We start from the raw sequence: 26,555 nt of genomic DNA, 5'->3' as shown, positions 1-26,555 counted from the left end.
TTTTATGTGGTCACGTTACATCTCTCCACTTCCTGCACTGTTGTCTTCTTTCACTGACCAGAGCTTTAAACACAAGAGAAGTCTTTAAAAAGCCTGCTTTGTGTATTAAACACCAGGTAATATGTGCAAAACAGAGGGCTCCAGTAACAACTTTTAACCTGTGAATTGGCAGGAAAAGGTACTGATGTCATGTATATTCAAAACTGGCTAGTCATCGCAGATACCACATTCATTATGTTGCAGTACTGTACATATTTTTCTTAGAAATTAGCTATTTCTGCATATCAGTATTTGTAACTTTTAATACATTGTTGTGTGAAAAAAATGTTACTGGAGAAACAGACCAGCCACTTTTAAGGTGCTGTATCTCAGAATGACTGACCTAAAATCATTTTAACCATTGCTACTGGAAAGTTACAAAGCAAAATTAGAAGGTTTTATTCATTCTTGATTTTCTTCTTTCTAAAGAACTCTTCTATTTATAAATGCCTAAATTCTTTAAAAATGTAGAAGGATGCCTGTCTGCATAATAAAGTGGATCATGTTTTGCTACAGTTTGCAGGTGAAAAAATAAATATTGGGGAAAAAAATAGTGAAAAAAACCTGTCAAGATTAACTAATTAACATTAGAAAATGTGGCAACCATGAAACAAATATATTATAATAAAGGGGCTCCCAGAGAACAAAAAGGAGCTCTTCTGCATGAAAAAATATTATTACACAAATGTAAAATCTTCAATATAAGATTTAGAAGATAAAATTGAGGGACTCTCACAGAGAGTACAACAAAAGAATAAAGATTTTTTAAAAGAGAATAAGATGAGAGGGAAGTCTACAATACAAATAATAGATGTTGCAGAAAAAGGAGAAAAAAACAGAGACCTCCAACTTATTAATGAAATAATTTTTAAAATTTCCCCAAACCAAAGTGTGTATATTTCCAGATTAAAAGAACCCACCATGTTCTAGCTCTATACATGAAAAAGGACCATGCTAAAGTTCATCACCATGAAATTTCAGAACACCGAAGATAAAGAAGGAAAAGCTGGTCGTTAATAAAAGACTAGGAATCAGCATGCTTCTCAAATTAAGACTGAAAGCTAGAACTATAATAAAGTTATATTGGAAAACTTCTAAAGAAAATTATTTCCAACCTAGAATTCTCTGGCTAGCTTAAGCCACCAATCATATGTGAAAATGGATAAAAACAATTTCAGTCACTGTTTCAGTCAAAAGTTCTCAAATAATTTTTCTACAATGTACCCTTTTCTCAGTAAGGTAATGGATGATTAGTTCCACCAAAATAAGGCAGAAAGAGAATGTCATGGGCAAACAGGAAATCTAACCCAGGAGAGAGCAAAAGTGAATTCCCAGGATGACGGTGCAGGGAGATCCCAAGATGACAACTATGCCACAGTCACAGGGGGCAAATTAGCACACTGTATTGAACAGGTCAGAAGTCTCCAGGAGAGACTTCTTTAGTAAGTTGAAATTCATAGAAAACGTGATGCAAATGAAGATCTAGAGAGGTATATGGGTAACTGGCAAAGAGTATAGGACTGATTAGACAGAAAAATAGGAAAATAACTGTTGCAGGTTGAATTGTATCCTACCTCCAAAAAAGTGATGTTGAATTCCTAACCCACAGTGCTTGTGAAGATGACCTTATTTGGAAATAGGGTGTTTGCAGATTTAATCAAGTTAAAATGAAGTCATTAGGGTGGGTCTTAATCCAATATGACTGGTATCCTTATAAGAAGAGGGAAATTTGGACACAGTTAAAGACCCCACAGGGAGAGCACCATATGAAGACACAGAGACACAGAGGAAAGAAAGCCATATGAAGATAGAGGCAGAGATTAGAGTTATGCTGCCACAAACCAAGAAATGCCTGAGGCTGAGGGAAGCTAGAAGAGGCAAGGAAGGATCCTTCCCTAGACTTTGGAGGGAACATGGCCAACACCTTGATTTCAGATTCTGGAACTGTGAAAGAATAAACTTCTGTTGTTTTAAGAAGCTACCTAGCTTGTGGTACTTCGTTACTGCAGCTTTTGGAAACTATGCAACAAGTTAACATTATTTACCCCTTTCACCCCCCACCCCCTTCAAAAAAAGACACACAAGGAAAGTGGCCATAGTTTACCATATACCATAAATACAGATAATCTTCATTGATTTTAAAATTTATGAAACTGAACTGGAAAAAAAAAACCTATTAAGTCTCAGTCTCATAAACTTCCATTTTTAGAGTGCTTAAAAAAGATATTTTGTCTCTCATCTACCCTCAGGCTCCAGGGCTGATATTCAGCTGAGGGTAATATCTGTACAGTTGTTTACAGTCTGAGGTTGATCTGACTGGGCCAACATCCATTTTGATATATCAGTATCTATATCTCTGTGTGAATCATTAAATATTTTGAAGATCAACCCTCTCCCAATTCAAAGACTCAGTGCCTTTCCAGAATGAAAAGTCTCTATACAGATAACTGCTCTTTGAGGTTGCCTTAATTTCTAGTATTTTGAAGGAAACACTTGGGAAGCTCTTTCAAAGCATAGAAGAAGAAAACAAAAGATGCAAACAATGGAAGAATAGATAAATATGGAAAAATTTTAAAGAGTAAAAAATTATTCATTTTAGAACAGAGAATAAATAAAATTAAACAATAATCAGTTATACTAGAAAATGTTTGAACTAAAAAGATATTGTGCAAGAGAACTGAAAGGCCTCAACATATTCCTAAACCCCCACCCTCCCTTTTCTTATTCCAGTTTTACTGAAATATAATTGCCTTACTACACTGTATAAATGTAAGGTGTACAGCATAATGAGTTGACATAGTATATGTTGTGAAATGATTACCTCAACAAGTTTAGTTAACATTCATCACCTCATGTATTACAAAAAAAATTCTTTTTTCCTTGTGATGAGAACTTTTAGTATCTACTCTCTTAGCAACTTTAAAATATACCTTACTGCATGCTCCCTTCTTGCCTTTTTACTTTTTTTTTTTTATTGTTCACTCTATTACAGGTGTCCTCCATTTTCCCACCCTTTGTCTCCCTCCACCACATTATTGTCTGTGTCCATGGGTTATGCATATATACATATACATTCTTTGGTTGATCTCTTCTCGTCTACCCCATACTCCTCCCCTTTGAGATCTGTCAGTCTATTCCATTTATCCATGCCTCTGGTCCTATTTTGTCCATCAGTTTACTTTGTTCTTTAGATTCCACATATAAGTGAGATCTTGTGATATTTGTCTTTCTCTGACTGGCTTATTTTGCTTAGCAGTTGTCTCCAGGTCCATCCACGCTGTCCCAAAAGGCAAGAGCTCCTTCTTTTACAGCTGCGTAGTATTCCATGATGTAAATGTACTACAGCTTTTTTATCCACTCACCTACTGATGGGCACTTGGGCTGTTTCCAGATCTTGGCTATTGTAAATAACACTGCTATGACCATTGGGGTGCATATATTCTTTCTGATTGGTGTTTCAGGATTTTTAGGATAAATACGCAGAAGTGGGATCAGATTGCTGGATCAAAAGGCAGTTCCATTTTGCCCACCCAGTGTGGCTCAGTGGTTGAGCTTCAACCCAGGAACCTGGAGGTCACAGTTCAATTTCTGGTCAGAGCACATGTCCAAGGTTTCTAACTAGATCCCAGTAGGGGGTGTGCAGCAGGCAGCCGATCTGATTTTCTCTCATCATTGATATTTCTCTCTCTCCCTCTCCCTTCTTCTGTCTAAAATCATTAAAAACATTTTTTAAAAAGGCAATTTCATTTTTAATTTTTTGAGGAAACTCCGTACTGCTTTCCACAGTCGTTGTACCAGTGTGCATTCCACCAACAGTGCACTAGGGTTCCCATTTCTTCACATCCTCTCCAGCACTTGTTGTTCGTTAATTTATTAATAGGTACCATTCTGACCACTGTGAGGTGACACCTCATTGTAGTTTTTATTTGCATCTCTCTGATAATTAGTGACCTTGAGCATTTTTTCATATGTCTATTGTCCATCTGTATGTCCTCTTTGGAGAAGTGTCTATTCAGGTCCTTTGCCCATTTTTTTTTATAGGACTGTTTGTCTTCCTGATGTTGAGTTATATAAATTTTTTATATATTCTGGAGATTAACCCCTTATCTGATGAATCATCTGGGAATATTTTCTTTGCCACAGTGGGTTCCCTTTTCATTTTGTTCATGCTTTCTTCTGCTATGAGAAGCTCTTTAGTACGCTATAGTCCTATTTATTTTTTCCTGTCATTCCCTTCCCCTTGGAGACATACTAGCAAAAATACTGCTCTGAGACATGTCTGAGATTTTGCTGCCTATGTTTTCTTCTAGGATTTTTATGATTTCTCAATTTACATTTAAGTATTTTATCCATTTTGAGTTTATTCTTGTGTATGGTGTAAGCTGGTGGTCTAGTTTCACTTTTTTGCATGTACCTGTCCAATTTTCCCAACACCATTTATTGAGGAGACTGCCTTTACTCCATCGTATGCTTTTGCCTTCTTTGCCAAATATTAATTGACCATAAAGGCATGGGTTGTTTTCTGGGCTGTTATGTTCCATTTATTTATATGCCAGTTCTTTTGCCACTACCAGGCTGTTTTGATTACAATGGCCTTGTAGTATAGTGTGATATCCAGTACTGTGATCCCTTCAACTTTGTTCTTCTTTCTCAAGATTGCTGAGGCTATTCAGGGTCTTTCCTGGTTCCATATAAATCTTTGGAATATTTGTTCTAGATCTGTGAAATATGCCATTGGTATTTTAATAGGGATTGTGTTGAATTTATAGATTGCTTTGGGTAGTATGGGCATTTTAATGATGTTAATTCTAATCCATGAGCATGATATATGCTTCCAGTTGTTCCTTCCTCTATTTTTTCAGTGACTTATGGTTTTCAGAATATAGGTGTTTTACCTCCTTAGTTAAGTTTATTTCTAAGTACCTTATTTTTTTGGTTGCAGTGGTAAATGGGGTTGTTTTCTTGGTTTCTCTGAGAGTTCATTATTGTATATAAAAATGCAACCAATTTCTAGATATTAATTTTGTATCCTGCTACTTTGCAAAATTCATTAATTAAATCTACTAGTTTTTTGGTGGATTATAAAGGGTTTTCCATAGACAATATCATGTCATCTGTGAATAATGAGTTTTACTTCCCCCTTTCCAATCTGGATGCTTTTTATTTCTTCTTCTTGTCTGACTGCTGTGGCTAGGACTTCTAGCACTGTGTTGAGTAAGAGTGGTGAAAGCGAACATCCCTGTCTTGGTCCTTGACCTTAAGGGAAACTTCAGTTTTTTTTAAGGGAAAAGTTTCTAGTTTTTGCCCATTGAGTATAATGTTGGCTGTAAGTTTTTTGTTTTGTTTTTGTTGTTGTTAATCCTTACCTGAGGATATTTTTTCCATTGATTTTTTTTTCCCCACTGATTTTTTTAGAGAGTGGGAGGGAGAGAGAGAAACATCGATGTGAGAGACATATCGATTGGTTGCCTCTCTGCATGAGCTGAGTCTGGGGCCAGGGACCTAGCCTGCTACTGAGGCATGTGGCCCTCACCAGAATCGAATCCATGACCATTCAGTATGCAGGCCGATGCTCTAACCACTGAGCAAAACTGGTTTGGGCTGTAGGTTTTTTATATATGGCTTTGCTGAAGTATGATCCATCTATTCCCACTTTGTTGAGAGCTTTTATCATAAATGGGAGCTAGATTTTACGGAATGCTTTTCCTGCATCTATTGATATGATCATGTGATTTTTATCCTTCTTTTTGTTTATATGATGTATCACATTTATTGATTTCTGAATACTGAACCAACCTGCATCCCTGGAATAAATCCCACTTGGTCCTGGTGTTTGATCTTTCTAATGCATTGCTGGATCTGATTTGCTAATATTTCGTTGAGATTTAAGCATCTATGTTCATCAAGGATACTGACCTATAATTTTCTTTTTGTGTAGTATCTTTATATGGTTTTGGAATTAGAATAATGCTGGCCTTATAAAAAGAGCTTGGAAGTCTTCCCTTCTCTTGAATTTCTTGGAATAGTTTGAGGATAGGTGTTCTTCTTTGAACATTTGGTAAAATTCACCTCTAAAGCCATCTGGTAGGACTCTTGCTTGCTGGGAGTTTTTTTTTTAAATTACTGCTTCAATTTCAATAGTTGTCATCAGTCTATTAAGGCTTTCTGATTCTTCCTGATTGAGTTTTGGAAGATTGCATGTTTCTAGGAATTTGCCCATTTCACCCAGGTTGTCCAATTTGTTGGCATATAATTGTTGATAGCATTTTCTTACAATCCTTTGTATTTCTAGGTCAGTTGTTATTTCAACTCTTTCATTTATGATTTTATTTATTTGGATCCTCTCTCTGTTTCTTGGTGAGTCTGACTAAAGGTTCATCAATCTTGTTTATCTTTTGAAAAAACCAACTCTTGGTTTCATTGATCTTTGGTATTTTTTGGTTTTTTTTAGTCTCTATGTCATTTATTCCTGCTGTGATCTTTATTATTTCCTTCCTTCTACTTACTCTGGGCTTTTATTGTTGCATTTTTTTCTAGTCCTTTTAGGTGTAGGGGTAGATTGTTTGAGATTTTTGTGTCTTGATATAGGCCTGTAAAGCTATGAACTTCCCTCTTGTGACTGCTTTCACTGTGCCCCATAGATTTGGGGTTGTAGCGTGTTCATTTTCATTTGTTTTCAGGAAGTTTTTTATTTCTTCTTTGATCTCATTGACCCATTCACTGTTTAATAACATACTATTTAGCCTCCATGTGTTTGAATTTTTTTTTATTGTAGTTGATTTCTAGTTTCATGCCATTGTGATCTGAGAAGATGCTTGATATGATTTCAATCTTCTTGAATTTGTTAGGGCTTATTTTATGTCCTAACATGTCATCTATTTTTGAGAATGTTCCATATGCATTTGAGAAGAATGTATATTCTACAACTCTGGGATGAAATGTTCTGTAAATAGCAGTTAAATCCTTCTGAGCTAGTGTTTTATTTAGGGTCACTGTTTCCTTGTTGATTTTTCATCTGGAAGATCTATCCAGTGATGTCAGAGGGGTGTTAAAGTCCCCTACTACACTGTGTTGCTGTCAATCTCTTTTAAACTCTTCCAAGAATTAAAAATATATACTTAGGTTCTCTAACATTGGGTGCATATATGCTTACCAGGGTTATATACTCTTGTTGGATTGACTCCATTATTATTATGTAGTGACCTTCTTTGTCACTTGTTATGGCCTTTGTTTTGAAGTCCATTTTGTCAGATATAAGTATTTTTACCCCATCTTTTAATCGTTTCCATTTGCATGGAATGTATTTTTGCATCTGTTCACTTTCAATCTGTGTGACTCTTTTGTTCTGAAGTAGGTCTCATGTAGACAGCATATATGTGGGTCATGTTTTCTTATCCATTTAGCAACCATATGTCTTTTGATTGGACCATTTAATCCATTTACATTTAAGGTTATTATTGATAGGAACTTATTTAGTGCCATTTCAATTCTTTGTGCCTATGTTCCTCTCTCTATTTCTTCTTCTTCTTAAAGCAGTCCCGTAAACATTTCTTGCAATGCTGGTTTGGGGGTGATAAACTCCTTCAGCCTTTTTTTTTTTTTTTTGGTCTGGGAAGCTCTTTATTTCACCTTCAGTTTTAAATGATAGCCTTGCTGGATAGTCTAGTCTTCATTTCAGATACTTGCTTTTCATTTTTTGAATACTTCATGCCATTCCATTCTGGCCTATGGTGTTTCTGTTGAGAAATCAGCTGACAGTCTTATGGGAGCTCCTTTGCAAGTAACTAATTGCTTTTCCCTTGTTGCCTTTATGATTCTCTCTTTGGCCTGGCCTTTGTGGTTCAGTGGTTGAGCATCAACCGGTGAACCTGGAGGTCATGGTTTGATTCCTGGTCAGGGCACATGCCTGGGTTGTGGACTTGATCCCTAGTAGAGGGTGTGCAGGAGGCAGCCGATCAGTGACTATCCCTTATCATTAATGTTTCTGTCTCTCTCTTTCTCCCTTCCTCTCTCTGAAATCAATTAAAAAAAAATTTTTTTTAAAGATTCTTTTATTTTTTGTCATTTTAATTATGATGTGTCTTGGTGTGGGCCTCTTTGGGTTCATCTTGATTCGACTCTCTGTGCTTCCTGAACTTGTGTGACTTTCCTTCACCAGACTAGAAAAGTTTTCTGTCATTATTTATTCAGACAGCTTCTCTATTCCTTGTTCACTTTCTTCTACTTCTGGTACTCCTGTGATGCATATGTTGTTATGTTTCATGTTGTCCGAAAGCACCTTTAAACTGTCCTCCTGCTTTTTCATTATTTTTTTTCTTTTTGGTGCTCTGATTTTTTTCTACCTGGCTTCTGATTTGCTGATTTGATCCTTCCTTTAATCTAATGTTTATTCCTTCCAGTCTACAGTGGTACCTCGGTTTTCTAATGTAATCTGTTCTGGAAGACTGTTAAGAGTTCTGAAACATTAGAAAACCGAGGGATCAACAGCCGACAGCTAGGCCTCAGGATCTTGCATTCAGCAGAAGCCATGTGGCATGTCTGACTCCCAAGGTGTGTTCAAAAACCAAAGCATTTACTTCCAGGTTTACTGCGTTCATAAACCGAAATGTTTGTCAACAGATGTTCAAAAATTGAGGTGCCACTATATTCTTTATTTCACCTATGTCATTCTTCATTTTTGACTGGTTGTTTTTCATGGTTTCTATGTCTTTATGCATGCTGCTGAGCATCCTTGTAATCATTACTCTAAACTCTATATCTGATAAACTGTTTATCTCCATTTCATTTAGCTCTTCTGTAGGATTCTCTTGCTCTTTCACTTGGGCCTGCTTCTTTGTCTCCCCATTTTGGCTGTATCTTTGTGCTTATTTCCATTCATTAGGTAGATCTGCTATGACTCCCAGTCCTGGTGAGGTGGCTTTCTGTAGTGGGTGTCTTGTAGGACCCACTGGTGTAGTCTCCTTGATCTTTTGAGCTCGGTGTTCTAAGAATGTCCCTTGTGTGGGTTATGTGGGCCCTCCTATTGTAACTGGCTTTTGATTGCTGTTGTCCCATTTGTGGGTGGGCTTAGCCCTCAGTCTGGCTATGAGGCTCACATCGTGGCAACTGTTATGCAGGTGCTAACAGAACAAAACAAGATCAATCCAGTAACAACGCGAGCACGCACACACACAAAATAAAAACTAATAACAAGAAAATAACACCACTAATAACAAAAAAATAAGAAAAAAATAATAATACTATAATACAAGGGACCAAAAGAATTAGAACAGAAAGAATGAAATGAAAGAGGGGAATGTGAAGAAAAGGTGGAGAAAAGAAAAAAAAAGAATAATAAGAGAAAAATATATATGAAATAATAATTTTTAAAAGGTAATAATAATGAATAAAATAATATATGGAATAGTAAAAGAAAAACAAAATAAATGAATAAATATTAAAGGATCAAAAAGAAAAAATGAAGACAGGGAAAGAGAGAAATAAGAGATATGACAGAAAAGAAGAAGAAAATAAATGAAATATAAAAAATTTAAAAAGAAAAAATTATACACAAAATAATAAAAAGAAAAACAGTTGAGTTCTATTACGCAGATTTCGGTGCCTACTGTGTTCACCTTTCGGATCTGCTATTTGTGGTTCTCGCTGGATTTTGCTCAGATGTCCCTTGGTGTGCTGTTCACAAGCCTCCCAGTAGGTGTTCTGGTACAATCAATATTAGTTGCTGTCTCTGCCTGGCTTTCTGCCACCAGTCTGACGATGGAGCCCCAAACAGTCTGGCGGTCAAGACCTCCAAAACCCAAATACTAGATCTGCCTCAGGTCTCGCCCCTTGAATGTCCCTTTTCTGTGCTGCTTTCCCTTCCCCAATGGATTGACACTCTGTGGGGGGTTTCTGGGACCTGGCTTGGGTGGTTTAAATAGACTCACATTGCTTATCATCTGTAGGAGTGGGGGGGCACTTCCTCTCTTTCCCAAGGCTGCGCTGGGTGCTGGCTGTACTCACTGTGGAAGGACCCAGCACACGCCCATCTGTCTCCTGGACAGAAAGCTAACCAGGACATAATGTTGCAACACCTCAGCTCCTCCTGGCTCCCTGGCACATACCACCACACAAAGTAGGAGGGGATCCAAAGGCACTCCAGTCTTTCCCTGCAGCTGGCCCTTCTTGGGCAGGGCCTCCGCCCAGGCTTCAACAGGCCAAATGTCCATGTTCCCTGTGCCGTCAGAACAAGCAGTGATGGCACAAATTTCTAGCCCCACGCTGTTTTCCTTTGACTCGGATCACAACACATCCAGGCAGACCTACCAGTTGCGGGGCACCATCCCTGTGCTTGAATTGGAAATGAGATGGACTAGTCAGATCTCCCCCCTCCCCCCGGGCACACAGACTAACCCCCATCCGGCTCTCTGCCCAATGTCCTTCCAGGGGATGGAGGACATCTCAGAGACACTTTGAGGTATACCAATCAGCCCTCTTTGTGGCAGAGCTCTGCCATGTGGAACTTTTGCCATGTGGCCCCCAGCCCCAGATCAGAGTGATTTTCCCTGCCTGGTGCTGCAAAAAAAGAGATCATTCTTTGGGATGTTGTGGTTTGAGCTTCCCAAGCAGACTTTCCACCACCCAGTGCTACACAGGTTCCCCTTCCCTTCTCTATTTTTCTGAACTGGGGATCCCTGCATGGGGCTGAGACCCCATGCTCTCAGGGTGGGGGCTCAGCTGCCAGAATAACCTTCGGCTTCCCAACCTTGCACCTGCTCGAGTTCCCTCACCCTCTCTGTGTCTCCTGTCTTTCCTCTGTGTTCCCTGTTCACAATATTTAAAATCAGCTACACTTCAACTGGTTTTTCAAGTCGGTTGTCCTGCAATTTAGCTACAAATCCTTCCAGTGTTGGGAGCAAGCATTAAGAGGTTCCAGCTACTCTGCAGCCATTTTGGATTCCTCCCTTTTATTTTATTTTACTTTTTAAATCCTCACATGAGGATATATTTTTATTGATTTTTAGAGAGAGAGGAAAGGGGGGGGAGAGAAACATCAGCATGAGAAACACTGATCAGCTGCCTCCAGGATTGAACCTACAACCTAGGTACGTGCCCTGACTGAGAATTGAACCCATGACCTTTTGTTGTACGGGAGTATGTTCCAACTAACTGAGCCACCCAGTCAGGGCCCCGTTTATTTTAATTTTTAAAATTACATTCAAAGGAAGGATATTTTCTGCTTACAAATGACCAGGTAGAAAAATAAACAAGTTCTCTGAAGAGGAACAAAAATTAGGATAGTCTCACAGTTTCTTCAACACTAAACACAAGTGCTTTTTCTGCATTTATAGAGATGATCACATGACTTTAATCCTTCATTTTGTTAATGTGATATACCACATATTGTCATTTGTGAATATTGAACCATTCTTTCATCCCTGGAATAAATCCAACTTGATCGTGATGTATGATCCTTTTAATGTATTGTTGAATTTGGTTTCCTACCATTTTGCTTAGAATTTTTGCATCTATGTTCAACAGAGCTATTGGCCTGTAATTTTCTTTTCTTGAGGAGTCCTTGTCTGGTTTTAGTGTCAGGGTAATGCTGCCATTGTAAAATGAGTTTGGGAGTGCTCTCTTTTAGCTTTTGGAAGAGTTTGAGAAGAATAAGTATTATTTCTAGTTTAAATGTTTGCTAGGATTAACCAGTGAAGTCATCTAGTCTTGTACTTTTTGATTACTGACTAAATCTCCTTACTCGTTATTGGTCTGTTCAGATTTCCTATTTCCTCATTATGCAGTCTTGGCATGCTGTGTTTCTAGGAACTTAGCCATTTCTTCTAGGTTCTCCAGTTTTGGGTGTATAATTGTTCTTAGTAGTCTCTTATAATCCTTTGTGTTTCTGTGGTATCAGCTGTAATGTCTCCTCTTTCATTTCTAATTTTATTTATTTGAGACCTCTATTTATCAAGTCTTGCTCAAGGTTTGTCTATCTTGTTTATCTTTTCAAAAAGTAGCTCTTAGTTTCACTGATCTTTTCCTTTGACTTTTTAGTCTGTTACATTTATTTCTGCTCTGTTGTTATTATTCTCCTAATTGCCTCTAGTCTCAGCCTTTTACAATTGGTTCTCTACTCTGGAGCCAGAATAAATTTTATACAAGAACATCTGATGTCATCTCCTGTTCATAATCCTTTATTGGCTCCCCTCGAGGAAAAAAATCCAAATTCTTTAATACAGATTACAAGACCCTTTACTCTCTTGATCCTGGTTTATCTTTACAATTTCATCTCTCATTTTCCCTTCACCACCTGGATCCCCACCCTTACCCCAAGGTCACACTGAAAAGGTCTGGCTACACTGAACTGCTACACAACCCTAAAGTTCTCCTTCATTTCTTTTTCTCTCTGCTTCTTTCCCATCTTACTGTCTCTCTGTATCTCTGCCTCTTCTCTCTGGCCCTTTCTCTCTTCCCTCCTCTCTTTCTGTTCTCTCTTTTTCTGTTCATCCCCTCTCTCTATTCCCACCCACACCCCCATGGCACTTAAGAGTCATGAGTTTTATGTATTTATTAACGAAGCATAGTACTTTCATATAACATAATGAGGTTGGTGATTACAATTTATATGTAAAGACAAAATGGAGTTTTGGATCAAAGTAGGATAATACTGTTTCCTCTAGTTGTTTAATACACCCTAGTCCTGAGGATGAAAAATGTTTTGGCTGTGGCAGCATAACACCCTTTCTTTGGAATTGTAACTGATAGCTGATTCCACATGTACATGATATTAACCTTAACTGAGTTACAGATTTTTTTAAAGTATCTCATATACAAAGTATCTAATATAACAGCAAGTATTTCTTTTGGTAATTGAAGGGAAAATTGAAAATACTACCTCACTTGAAGAATGTTCTTGCAAACTTGACACAGGAACAATTTCATCTGAATTAACACAGTTGCTGACATTTGGAAATAGTTCCTCCAAAGATGCTTTTTGTACTGAGGATAGATCAATCTATAAAATATATTACTCTTCTGTAGAAGTTAAATGTTGCAAAACCAGTTATTTTTAAATAATTAAAGGAAAGTTGAAACATACTATTTCATTAGAAGCATTTTCTTGTGTACTTGACATATGAACAATTTTATCTGAATTAATATAATTGCTGACATTTTGGAAATAGTTCTTCAAAAGATGCATGTTTAACTGGGGATAAATCAATCTATAAAGATTATAATACTCTTTAGTTTTAAAGTTATTATTTAAATAGGTATTCTTATCAGCTGTAGCATCATGTAATTTTTTTCCTATTCTTCATCCAATTAATATTTATCAGGGGCCTATTAAATGAAATCCATCTACCCTTTCTGTGAGCCAAAAGACTGAAACTGACAGTCAAAGAATCAGAGTCAGAGGTAGAAAGGGACAGATAGAGATCAAGACAGGTTGGTGCTGCAGTATTCTACTCTTTTTTTCTTTCTTTTATGTATAGCAATATATATAGTACTTCCAGTAAAAGTGTTTATGCAACGGAAAAATAAAAATACTATTGATTCTCTATGTGCAAGATTCCCCTGGCGTGACAGAATAATAGGGCAGAAGGAGAGCCAGGAAATAGATACTACAAAGTTCAAATACTATTACTTACCTCTAAACCAGCTGTCTGCGAAGTTGGAGTACTTGTTAACAGGCCTCTTCTTTTATTATCAGGAGTAGTGGGATTTGTGTTCTAACAATGTTTTGTGAAATAGGGGATTGAATAGTAGAAAGAAATAAACTACTTTAATACCACAGAAACACAACTTAAAATTACTAAACTAAATTATAATGTGTTATACTAATAAAAATTTAATCTGCTAATTACATTTTAAACCATTAGACAGGTAACTAAAGAATTTTTTGGCTTGAGTTAGGTCAAAAAACTGCCAAGACAACTTTATATGATGCAACAACTATTTGAGAATACTTTGGTTGAAATCACTATTAATTTAAGGAAGAAAAGCTAATTAAAGTTTTCGATTAGGAAATGGTGCTTTATCTTTGTTAACTGCTAAGAAAGGTATTTTACTTATAGTATCTGCTTAATTCCTAGTATATACTGTACTTTTTTATGGAAAGGGATTATGAGTTATTTCTGAAGCTGTTAAAACATGTAGCAAGGATACTTAATTTAAAATACACACATTTAAATGTATATAGAAACTTTCATTTACGGAACATCAAAGTTAAAGGAAGTACAAAGTAGGATACGGACTCATTGTCTATTTCTTGAAGATGCAAAGAGGTAGACAGAGAGAGACAAATCAAGAGTGAGAGAAAGAAGAGAAAGAAACAGAATCAGAGAGCTAAAGAGTTTAAGAGAGAGGGATCCGGAGAGGAGGGGGAAAGAGGGGGGAAGAGAGGAGGAGGAGGAGGGAAGAAAGGAGGGAGAGGAAAGAAAGAGGTGGGGAGGGGGAAGGAGAGAGAGGGAGGATGGGGAGACAAAAGACAGAGAGAAAGAAAGAGGAAGACTAAGGCAAGAGGGAGGGAGAAGAGAGGTAGAGAAGACAGAGGTCAACAGAGACTGAGCAGAAAGGCTGAGGTTGATAGTAAAAGAGAGAGTCAGAGACAGAAAAGGACAGATAGAAAGAGAGCAAATCAGAGACAGGTAGAAGAGAGACAGAACTTGAGATGGAGAGACAAAACCGGGGAGAGCAAAGACAAAGAAACAGAAAGGCAGAGGAGAAAGAAACAGTGATAGAGTCAAAAAGAGAGGAAATAGGCAGCTTCCTTTTTAGCCATCAGCTGCCTTTTCAACTCTTGGAATCCATGAAACCACCATGTTCCTCGGACAGATCTCTGAGTAGGTGTGTATTATATGCTGCCAAGTCTGAAACCCAAACTCAGAGTTAAAACTTGAACAGCATAGGAAAGTCTGTGTTAGGTTTCTTTTTTCTTCCTTTCCTCTTTTCTTTCTTTCACTCTTTTCTTTCTGGCTTAAAAATCTCTGAAACTGCCCTGGCCAGCGTGGCTCAGTTGTTAAAAGAGTGTCGGCTCATGCACTGGAGAGTCCCAGTCAAGTGCAAGTACCTGGGTTGCAGGTTTGATCCCTGCAACCAACAGATGTTTCTCTCTCTCTCCTCTCTCTCTCTCCTTCCCCTACCTCCCTTTCAATCTCTCTAAAGATCAATGGAAAAGACATCCTCTGGTGAGGATTAACAAAAAAAACTAGTTGTTTGTTCAAAATATAATCTGGAATAGTTCATCAGAAAATTTTTTATCAAAATAGTAACAAAAGTATTATGAGCATATTTACCTGGTACACTAAATATGTCAGCTTCCTAATTTATTAGTTATAAAATCTTTTAATTTCTTCATCTGAACAATGGGGATTATTCTACCCCTAGGGACTACTGTGCATAGCTTACAAATAACACATGTAAAGAGAACCTCTGGTGCTTGAAGAGTAGGAGATACTCAATGATAGCTGCTATTATTATCACTGTGGCAGTGCTGTGCTAGGACCATGAGCAAAGAATCTGCTGTTCCCCTGCAAAGAGTGCAGTTAGTTCATAGTCTAGAATCTGCTTCAGCTTTCAGGCTGAGGTCATCATCTTCTCCGGCAAACCTCAGCCAACGTATGAGCACAGCAGCCCAACATGATTCCTGTAATGGACAATCTTTGCTCCAAATCTCCCCACTGGGAGAGCTTCTGTCAGATCTGCATTAAAGATTGAGGCTCTCTTCCTCAGCGCCACCTAGGAGGTGGCAGCCATCTCCTACTCAGCACCATGGCTGCCCTCAGACCCCTGTGAAACCCAAGATCATCAAAAACAGGACCTCAAAGTTCATCCAGCACCAATCAGACCAGTATGTCAAAATTAAGCAGAACTGGGGGAAACCCAGAGGCATTGACAATAGGGTGCACAGAAGATTCAAGGGCCAGATCATGATGCCCAGTGTTGGTTATGGGAGCAACAAGAATACAAAGCACATGCTGCCCAATGGCTTCCTGGTCCACAACGTCAAGGAGCTTGACGTGCTGATGTTATGCAACAGATCTCACTTTGCTGAGACTGCCCACAACATCCCCTCAAAGAACCGCCAAGCCACTGTGAAAAAGAGCAGCCCAGCTGGCCATCAGAGTCACCAATCTGCCAGGATGCACAGTGAAGAAAATAGACAGATTGTGTGCACACTGTGTTTGTGTTAATAAAACCATAAAGACAGACTTAGGCTATTCCTGCCCAATCCTGCTTCCTCCCTGCTTTCCTTTCTTGGGTATTACCTGCTCCAATAAGCCATTTGAACTCTTAATTCTGTCTGAATATCTGTATCTCAAGTGATAATTATCAACTGTCAGTCTATTTACAAAACATCTACCTACATAGAGCTGTAAGTATAGCGTCTCTGCATTTTTCCCTAGATTTATTAAGAAATTATGCCTATCTAAATCTTCCCAATAAATACACTTCTTTTCATAGTTTTTTCAGAAAGTGGTAAAAGGCCACTGCTTACCAATGCAGGTTCCAGGGGCTGAGGCAGCAGAACTTTGGTAACTGACTTACTACCTGCATTGCTTTCAAGAACAGACCTCTGTTGAGATGATGGATCCTTGATTTTTGGATGAGAGGTTAACTTTGTTTGAAAATTTGTATCTCTAGGTTCAGGATCTTCTCCAGGCTGAAACAAATTCATAATCATGAAATACCATTGACAGGCTATAAAAAAATTTGTAGCACTTCTCAGATGTCCTATTTTTGTTTTAATATATGTTATAATTGTTATAATTAAAATAGGACATATATATTATTCTATCAATCATCTATCTATCCACCCATCTCCTCAACTTAAAAAAAGTTTTAAAGGTAAATATTTTTTCTAAAATATAAGATTTTTCTATACAATATATTTAAGGAAAAAAATATGTTGAATGACAAAATGGTTTGCAATATACTCAGCTCAAAAAAATTTCCCTACCACATTTAAGGCAACATCTCCCAAAAAATATTCTGTTAAAAGAAAATGAGTGATAATTGGGTCTATCTATTAATCAATATTTAAAACTAAGTTTTAGAGAAAGCATTAAATGTCTTCATTATGCAACAATCTTCATCCATGATCCTTCTCCTGTCACATTCCCTCCTTTTCCACCACCATCCATCATTATGAGTACTTTCTTATTCCCCTCTCCTTTGTGAGTAGGTCTTAGTTTTTTGTCTAGCCTGTGCCCCTGGACTGTGAACTTCACCAGTGCTTCTGTTTTCCCTCCCCTTAGGTGGGACAGCATGGCTAGAGGAGGCTGTAGTTATGTATTTCCATTTCCCCAATGTGGAAGGCTAGAGGGAGCTAGAGTTGAGTATCTTCCTTCCCCCACCTGGGAGGACAGAACTGGCTGGAGTTGGTTATCTCCCTTCTCCCAGATGGGTTAGGCTCTGATGATACCCTAGTAACTTAGGCTCTAATAAAATATTTTCTCCTGAGGGCAGGCTTTGTTAAGAAAAACAGAATACTATGGTATGTTTCAAAATGGTTCCTTTTCCATCCCCACTAGTGGAAGCATTGAGGGGGTTTTTCTCTGATATTCATTGTCAAGATCTTGTAGAGCTCTGGGAGATAAAACTCACAAAAGTGTGAAGGTCCCCTGATGACTGGGTCCCCCTTAAGTTTTAAACTTTCAGAGCTGTCCACACTGAACTTCCAGTAATTTCTCAATCATGCTTTTGTTTTTCCCACCCCAGTATTGGTTCTCAGGGAGGTTTCTGTTCATGTGTTTTTGCTCCAGTAAGTTGTGATTTTCTGTATCCACCTGTCTGTCTTTCCAAGTTTTGGTGCAGCAGAATGTCCTGTAACCTTACTTCTCTGATGTATGAAAAAAAAAAAAAAAGAGTTGCTGATTTTTCAGTTTGTTCAGGTTTTTACTTGTTGGTTCCTTACATACTGGACTAGAAATTGGAAGTCTTCCAACTTTTCAAAGTCCTTGATAACACTGGACCCTCCAAGCAGCATTCAACATTGTTGACCACTCCCACTTTCAGGAATAAACTATTTTAAGCTACCTATGATAGCATATTAGGTTTCTTTTCCTCCTTTTCTCTGTTCACTCTTCTTTTCTACCTGAATGTAGAGTTTTCCAAGGACTGATCCTGGACCCCCTTCTCTTCTGCACTCTATATTCTTTCTCGGGTGATTTTATCCATTTCTATGAATTTAAAAATATCTACAATATTATACACTCCTGTTTTCCTGACCTACACATTTATAGCCAATGGCTCTTCCAGCATTTTCATCATTCTGTGCCCTCAGACCTCCTGCCTTTCCTATTACATTAAATAGTACCTTTAATCCACCATAGCTGCTTAAAACAGAGATCTAAAAGTCTTTCTTGACACCTCTCACCCCATCCTCTGTATTCAATCCATGAACTGTACAGGCAAAACTGTCTTGAATCCATGCATATTTCTCCATCCTTCCTACATCCTAGTCAAAGCCACAACAATTTCACACCAAAAATCTTTGTAACTGTTCCTGCTGACACTCTTGGCCTCTTTCAATTTGTTCTCCAATGTATACAAAGACATTATGGTGTAGTAGAAAGAGTACAGGTTTTAGATCCAGAAAGACCTGCCACAGCTCTCTAAATGTATTGGTTAACACCTAAACCTCATTTTCTCAGCTAAAGGTAAAAACGAAACAAATAAACAAAAATTTACCTGACAGGAATGCCATAAACAAACATATTATTGCCCGGCTGGGCATGGCTCAGCGGTTGAGCATCAACCTAGAATCTAGGAGATCATGGTTCGATTCCCGGTCAGGGCACATGCCCAGGCTGCGGGCTCGATCCCCAATCGGGGGCGTGCAGGAGGCAGCTGATCAATGACAACTCTCTCATCACTGATGTTTCTATCTCTCTCTCCCTCTCCCTTCCTCTCTCTCTAAAAGCAATAAAGATATATTTTTTAAAAAGAAAGATATTAACAAAAAGTGCTTAGAATAATGCTTACCATTGAGTAGTCACCTACACAGTAGCTCTGCTACATAAATAAAGTTCAAGACCTCTAGATTCCAGGCCTAATGTAACAATTCACACATACGCCTCAGCCTAAAACACTGCTCTGGTTACATAGCAAATGTCTTATTTTTGCCTTAATGATTAATAGACATCCAATGATCCAAAAAGTTGGAAAAATTATAAATTTTAATTCTCTCCCATTAAACTTAGACTATATACTCATGTAACAATAATGTAATATAATTGCTAAACTCCAAAAACTTTTTGAATTATTGACTTAAATAGCTGAAAAATATTCCTATAAAAATGTTGGTTAAATGTATGTCCTATATTAATAAAATTTACAGTTTATGTAGTTATTCTGCTTTAATACTTGCTTTTTTCTTTGTTTTTTCAGGGGTTAAAGGGTAAGTTTTCTCAGCAAGTACTTCACAAGCTGCGTTATCTACAAATAAAAACATACTTTAGTATTCTAATTATTTAACTTATCATTAACTATAAGTACAGAAAAAAATATAAAAAACTAATTTAATAACTGTGACTTTGTAATAGTTTTAGAAGAAAAAATATATGTTGAATAATATGACAGATAGGATAAAGTATTCTTTAAAATATCTTTATCTCAAGAGCTACACGTTTCACATGAGTAAATAAACTCTAGACAAAAGATTTACATTTCAATTAGTAGAGAAAGTGTATGTGATTAAAATTCTTCATGGAATTATCCTTCTATTTCCACCCTCCTGTATTTTCAGATTCTCCCTTTCAATTGCAACTTTTCTATCAGCATTTAAAACATACTCAGGTCTTTTTCATCTTACCCAAAATATTATCTGTCCCCCCTGCACACCCCTTCCTGCTACATCCCTTTCTCTTTTCTTTTTTTTTTATTTAGAGAAAGGAAGGGAGAGGGAGAGAGAGAGAGAAACATCAATGAGATAGAAACAACTATTGGCTGCCTCCTGCATGCCACCCACTGGGAATGAAGCCTGAAACCCGGGTATGTGTCCTGATCAGAATAGAACTGGCGACCTCTTGGTGCATGGGATGACCCAACTGAGCCACACTGGCCAGGCTCCCCTTTTCTTTTATCCATGAACAAGTTTCTTCAAGAGCTGTCCACATATACTAACATAACTTCCTTCCCTCCTATTTACTCTCAAACCTACACAATCTAGTTTCAGCTCCCACCAATGAGAAGAAACCTTTCCTGTCATACATTATTGGACCTCAGTACAATAGGCATGAACATCTTTCCCCTCTGGCCTCTTTAATAGCTCCTCTTTAGTCTTAACTCTTCCCTTTTCCTCATTCTCCAAACTCAATTCAAAGTAACAAATATTTATTGAGGGTCTGCTATGTACCAATTTTACCTATTATATGTACTTAATATTGCAAATTTGGGCTTTTCTTTATTCTTTTTTTTTTCTTTTAATCCTTACCTGAGGATATTTTTTTCCATTGCTTTTCAGAGAGAGTGGAAGGGAGAGAAAGAGAAACATCGATGTGAGAGAGACATATCAACAGGTTGCCTCCCACACGAGACTCAACCAGGGCTGAGGACAGAGCCTGCAAACAAGGTATGTGCCCTTGGCTGGAATCGAACCCAGGACCCTTCAGTCCACAGGCTGATGCTCTAACCACTGAACTTAACCGGCTGGGGCTTTTCTTTACTCTTAACACGAGTACCTTGAGTTAAGGCACCAAAGATTTTCCTTTAAGTTATCCCAACAGCTTTTTGATTCACTCTCTGCAGTGTACATTGTATACCTAAAATAAAAACCTAACATCATCTGCTTAAAACTCTTCAAAGGCTTTCCATTGTCCTCAAGTTAAAATTCAAACTCCTTAACTTGGTATGCAAAAATCCTGTTTTTTAAAAAATGATCCCTGTATTGCTTACATATTCCCAGCTTCATTATGGAGGCTAATAGGTTGCTAGGTAAAATAAAGAATGCCCACTCAAAATTCAGATAAACAATGAATATTTTGTTGTTGTTAATCCTCAGCCAACGATATTTTTTCCATTGATTTTTAGAGAGAGTGGAAGGGAGGGAGCAAGGAAGGGGGAGAGGGAGAGGGAGAGAGATGGAAGAGAGAGAGAGAGAGAGAAGAGAGAGAGAGAGAAATATCAATATGAGAGAGAGCCATCTATTGGTTGCCTCCTGCACACACCCCAACTAAACCTGCAACCCAGGTATGGGCCCTTGACTGGGAATTGAACCTGCAACCCTTCGGTGTGTGGGCTGATGCTCTAACCAGTGAGCAACACTGGCCAGGGCTGAATAAATGTTTAATATAAGAATTTCTCATATAGTAGTACAAGCATGTGCAATATTTGTGATATAATTATATTAAAAATTATTTGTTGCTTGTCTGAATTCAAATTTAACTGGGCATTCTGTACCTTTATTTGCTAAAACTAGCAACCCTTGAGAGAAAATTTGGACGCCCTGTTTTTTTACAGGACACCTATAAATATCAGAGGGTAGATTCAAAAGAGATTAAAATTTGGGAACTAGCTGTGAAGAACTCCCATATTTAATAGCTAATAGTGGTAGATAAGATTGCAAAGGAAAATGAACAGGAGTTGCGGGAGAAGTAATTTCTTGTTTATTTATCTGTCTGTATTACCAGACTATTGGTTCCTTGAGGACAGGAATAGAGGCATGTCTCGGTTTTCTAACACTTAGTAAAGAGCCTGATACACAATTGGAACACAGCTGAATTTGCTGAAATAAGAAATGTGTAAAAAATACCTCTAGAACAAGATGTGATTGATTTAATGTTAAATTTTAAGTCAACCAACCATGTAAAGTAAGAATATATAATTCCAGAGTAACTATTCTGCATCATGCCAGGCTTTATAATTAATATTATCCATAGCCAAAGCAAAACTTCTTATTAGGCAAGGCCTAAGTAAAATCATGATTTTGGTACCCCTGCAGCTTTACCTTTTCATTACCTCTTTTTCTTATTCACAAGTTCCCTTACTCTGGTCTGTAAAACAAATGCTCCTAATGCTCACCCTCCAGGGAGTGTGCTTTTACAAGTTTAGTCTTTATCACCAGATTATTCCCCTAGGACAGAAACTATCTTAATCATTTTTATACCACAGTTCCTTCCATAATACCTGACATTTAGTAAATGCACATTAATACAATGTCTTAAAAGTGAAATTACACAAAAGCCTTTAAGTTCATATAAATATTTATACCCATTAGGGAAAAAAACAGCAATTCTTCAAGTTTATCCCCAAATTGATGCTATAAATCTTACTGTGGAAGACAAAGAAAGAAATCTGAGCTACAGCAGAGGTTTAAAAGGTTGTAAATGTCTTAGTAAGTTTATTCTAATAATAAAATAGTAATATATGGTGACAGGAGAAGATATGACTTTGGATTATGGGCACACAGAGCAATCAACAGATCTTGTAACACAGAAATCCACACCTGAAACCTGTATGTTCATATTGACCATTGTCACCCCAAAAAATTTAATTAAAAAATAAGTCAATTAATTTAAAATAAAAAATAAAATAATGGAGTGCCTATAATGCAAAGCACTTTGTCAATCCTTTCATTTTTTTCAACCATCACACAAAACTCCAATATATGTTTACTGATCGTCTTCCTCTCCTATGACTAAATCTACGAAGGTAGGGAGTGTATGTCACTCCCCACTGGCATACACAGCAATGCCCAGTACAGAGTGCACACTCAGTAAATGTTTATTAAATGAATTGATGGGTGCTATGTTGATAGTTAAGACCCACTTTCTAACCTCATAGCTTCATTTATTTTTTAAAAAAATATGTCTTCATTGATATTTCAGAAAAAGGAAGGGAGACGAAGAGAGAGAGATAGAAACATCAGTGATGAAAGAGAATCACTGATTGGCTGTCTCCTGCACGCCCCCTACTGGGGATTGAGCCTGCAACCCAGGCATGTGCCCTGACTCGAAACTGAACCACAATCTCCTGGATCAAGGGCGATGCTCAATCACTGAGTCACACCAGCCGGGCCCTGCATTTCTTAAATACAACCAAGCGAAAAGGCAGTCAGCTACCAATTTTCTTTATACTGCTTTGTGAAAAAACAACAAAAACAGAATTATGAAAATTAGTTTCATTATTAATTACCTGATTCTGAATTAGTTTCATTATTTATTACCTGATTCTGAAGCACTCTTTAGTTTTGGAAAAATATTTTCATCTGCTAATGTTATCATTCTGTAATAAGAACAAATTAATGATATTCTCTTAAGCTCTCAGTAAATTTCAGAATCCTCAAATAATACTTAAAATAAGGACATTTACATGCAATCAATTATCCTGTAGAAAAAATACAACTGGTTAGAAAAAAAAAAGTTGCTATATCTATATGAACAAATAGTTTACTAAAAAGCAATATATTGTACTTATATATGTATCAGTGTGAGACAGTATGTGCAGAGAACATGGCACAGAGTTTAGAATCAGGCAGACCTGGGTTAAAGGCCAGTTCTGTTACTCACACTTGGGAAAGTTACTTAACCTGTCCTGAGTCTTGGTTACCTCATCTATGCAAAAGGAACAGCAATCTTGTTTCCCTGGATTCTTGTGGTGGTAAGGATCTCAAGTAACATGAGAGATACTTTTTAAAAATTAATATCCTTTGCTCTTCTACACTTTCACAAATGAAACTGCCTCTAATTCTATCCGAATGTGTACAAGAGAATTAGCTATTATAAGAGGAATACAAAAGGATTAAAGTTTGATCTTTAACTACCAACATGGAATTACTGAGTCCCTAGAAAGAAAATGGAGTTGAAAACCAAATGTGAGGAGATGTGTTTCTAAATTCCTGTTACAGAGGCCTTCCCATCATGATGGTGGCATAGGTTAACTCAATACTCGCCTCCTCCCACAACTACATCAAAATTACAACTAAACTACAGAACTGTCATTCAGAACCACCTGAAATCTGGCTGAATGAAAGTCCTACAACTACAGAATTAAAGAAGCCGCCACATCAAGACTGGTAGGGGAGGCTAAATGCAGAACGGGCTGTGGAGGTTCCCCCTTAGGAGTGAGGGGTCCCAGCCCAGAGCTCCAGTGCAAGAAAGAGAAGTCCCCATAACTTCCAGCTGTAAAAACCAGAGGGGTTGAGGCTGAGGGAGATGGAGGCTGCTGGAATCCCAGGCAGTTCCTCTTAAAGGGCCTGTGCACACTCTTACTCAGACTCACTTCCTCTGAGCTCCAGGGAAAGTAGCTTGAAAGGAACCAGAGACCTAAAGGGAGGGACTGAATTGTTTGCCATCAGGGCAAGAGCTGGAGGGGCAGCTTTCTCCCAGACAGAAATGCTGGCAGAGGCCACTGTTCCTTTGATGAGCCCTCCCCGCACAGAGCTCGCAGGTGGGTGCCATATCTGAGGCTCCATTAACCTGGCTCACACTGTTTGCCCCACTCTAGGAATTCACCTAGGAATAACAGTAATAGATTTTCTTTTCTTCAGAAATTTCTAACCATTTTGATACAAGCATATTCATAAGGAGAATATCACACTAATACTATTTTTGTCACTCTATGCACTTTCCCAAGCAGACAACTATGTCTTCAGCCCAGAACTCTTCCCTTGCTCTCCATGCTGGGATATCCAACTGTTTACTGGATATCTAGAATTCAAAATACTGTAGGGTATTTCAGTGTTTTCCAAATTAAAATTGTCTGTCACCCCAACTTACTCTTGCTTTTCTATTTGTGTCCCTTCACCAAGTGAATGAATCATTCATCCAGTTTTCTAAGTCAGAGGGTTGCAGGACAACTTGGAAACCATCCTCCTTCCTTAACCAGCTAATCATTAAAAACTACTGATGCCTAGCCGGTGTGGCTCAGTGGCTGAGTGTCAACCCATGAACCAGGAGGTCACGGTTCAATTCCTGGTCAGGGCACATGCCCAGGCTGTGGGCTCAATCCCCAATAGGGGGAGTGCAGGAGGCAGCCGATCAATGATTCTCTCTCATCACTGATGTTTCTATCCCTCTCCCTCTCCCTTCCTCTCTCTGAAATCAATAAAAGCATATTAAAACAAACAGAACAAAACAAAAAAACTACTGATTATCTGCCCTGGCTGGGTGGCTTAGATGGTTGGAGTGTCACCAAAGGGTTGCAGGTATAATTCCTGGTCAGGGCACATACCTAGGTTGTGGGTTTGATCCCCAGTCAGAGCGCATGAGAGGAAACTGATTGATGTTTCTCTCACACACAGTGATGTTTCTTTCTTTCTCGCCCTTCCTTTCTCTAAAAATCAATGAAAACATATCTTCGGGTAAAGATCAAAGAAATAAATTAAAGCCCAGCTAGTGTAGCTCAGAGGTTGAGCATCAACCTATGATCCAGGAGATCGAGGTTTGATTCCAGGTCAGTGCACACGCCTGGGTTTCGGGCTCGATTCCCAGCAGGGGGTGTGCAGGAGGCAGCTGATCAATGACTCCCTCTCATCATTAATGTTTCTCTCTCTCCCCCATCCTTTCCTCTATCTGAAATCAATAGAAACGTTAAAAAAAACCCCACTACTGAGCCCTGGCCAGTGTTGCTCAATGGTTAGAGCATCCGCCCTCGCACCAAAGGGTCACAGATTTGATTTCTGATCAAGGCATATACCTGGGTTGTGGGTTTGCTCCTTGCACCCCAGTTAGGGCTCATGGGGAAGACACCCATTCGATGTGTCTCTCACATCAATGTTTCTCTCTCTCTCTCTCTCTCTCTCTTCCCCCCCTCCCTCTCCCCCACTCTCTCTGAAAAGCAATGGAAAAAATATCCTCTGGTGAGGATTAAAAATAAAGATAAATAAAACTATTGATTATCCCTTGTGAATCATTCTCAAATTTTTCCTTTATGCTCTTTTTGCTGCTAAAGTTCAGATCATAAACATGCCTCACTTGGAATGCTACAATAGTCATCTCTTCAATATAAGTACTCCTTCTAATCCATCTTTTCTTTGCTGCAAGAATACTTGCTCGAAGACAGAACTATGATCATGAATATCTCTGTGAAGAGGTGGGTAACAGGCAAGAATTTTGGTTGGGTAATGTAAAAGTTCCACAGAAATGTGCACTCAGAATTATTTCAATCCCCACACACTCATCTGCATGGAATATCTATACAATATAGATCCCCACCAAAGAACACAGCATTGTACTGTATCCCATTTAATTCTGGGGGGGGGGGGACAAAAAATAGTAAGAGCTATACATGGTTATTTAAAGGACATGCAATCTATCAAATAGCTATAGACTTTTTCCTTGCATGTCAAGAAGCTTAAAGCCAGAATATGGCTCAATTAAATAATCTAACTCTTAACTTTCACGGCTTATTTTTGTTCTATTCCTTTTCTTCTCTCTGTCTCCTATTCGAAATTATAGTTCCTTGGTTTCCTTGGTCCTAACTTTGTGGGTTTTTTCAGCTTTATTGATAAAATTCACATATCACACAATACACCCATTTAAAATGTGTAATTCACAGAGCTGTGTAATCGTTATCACAATCAATTTTATATTATA

At 38.0% G+C, this 26,555-nt stretch overlaps 1 protein-coding gene and 1 pseudogene across 2 annotated transcripts in view; one reads left to right on the top strand and one right to left on the bottom strand.

The window, feature by feature from the left end:
• Positions 1 to 26,555, bottom strand: part of MEIKIN (meiotic kinetochore factor) — a gene marked incomplete at both ends in the record, with an annotated part of 63,557 nt that overhangs the window by 14,840 nt on the left and 22,162 nt on the right. The window contains 5 exons of the mRNA XM_081136734.1: positions 12,914 to 13,033; positions 13,668 to 13,748; positions 16,517 to 16,674; positions 19,387 to 19,458; positions 23,186 to 23,244. Coding sequence (XP_080992860.1) covers positions 12,914 to 13,033; positions 13,668 to 13,748; positions 16,517 to 16,674; positions 19,387 to 19,458; positions 23,186 to 23,244 — 490 coding nt within the window. The remainder of the gene's footprint in view (positions 1 to 12,913; positions 13,034 to 13,667; positions 13,749 to 16,516; positions 16,675 to 19,386; positions 19,459 to 23,185; positions 23,245 to 26,555) is intronic.
• Positions 15,766 to 16,211, top strand: LOC308555580 (large ribosomal subunit protein eL32 pseudogene; annotated as a pseudogene). Its single transcript has one exon. The product of its transcript is annotated as a large ribosomal subunit protein eL32 pseudogene (transcript).

Source organism: Miniopterus schreibersii (genome assembly GCF_964146895.1).
Source record: "Miniopterus schreibersii genome assembly, chromosome: 4".
Taxonomy (NCBI): Eukaryota; Metazoa; Chordata; class Mammalia; order Chiroptera; family Miniopteridae; genus Miniopterus; species Miniopterus schreibersii.
Note: the sequence above shows the minus strand (reverse complement) of the source record. Positions and strands in the feature narration are given on the sequence as shown.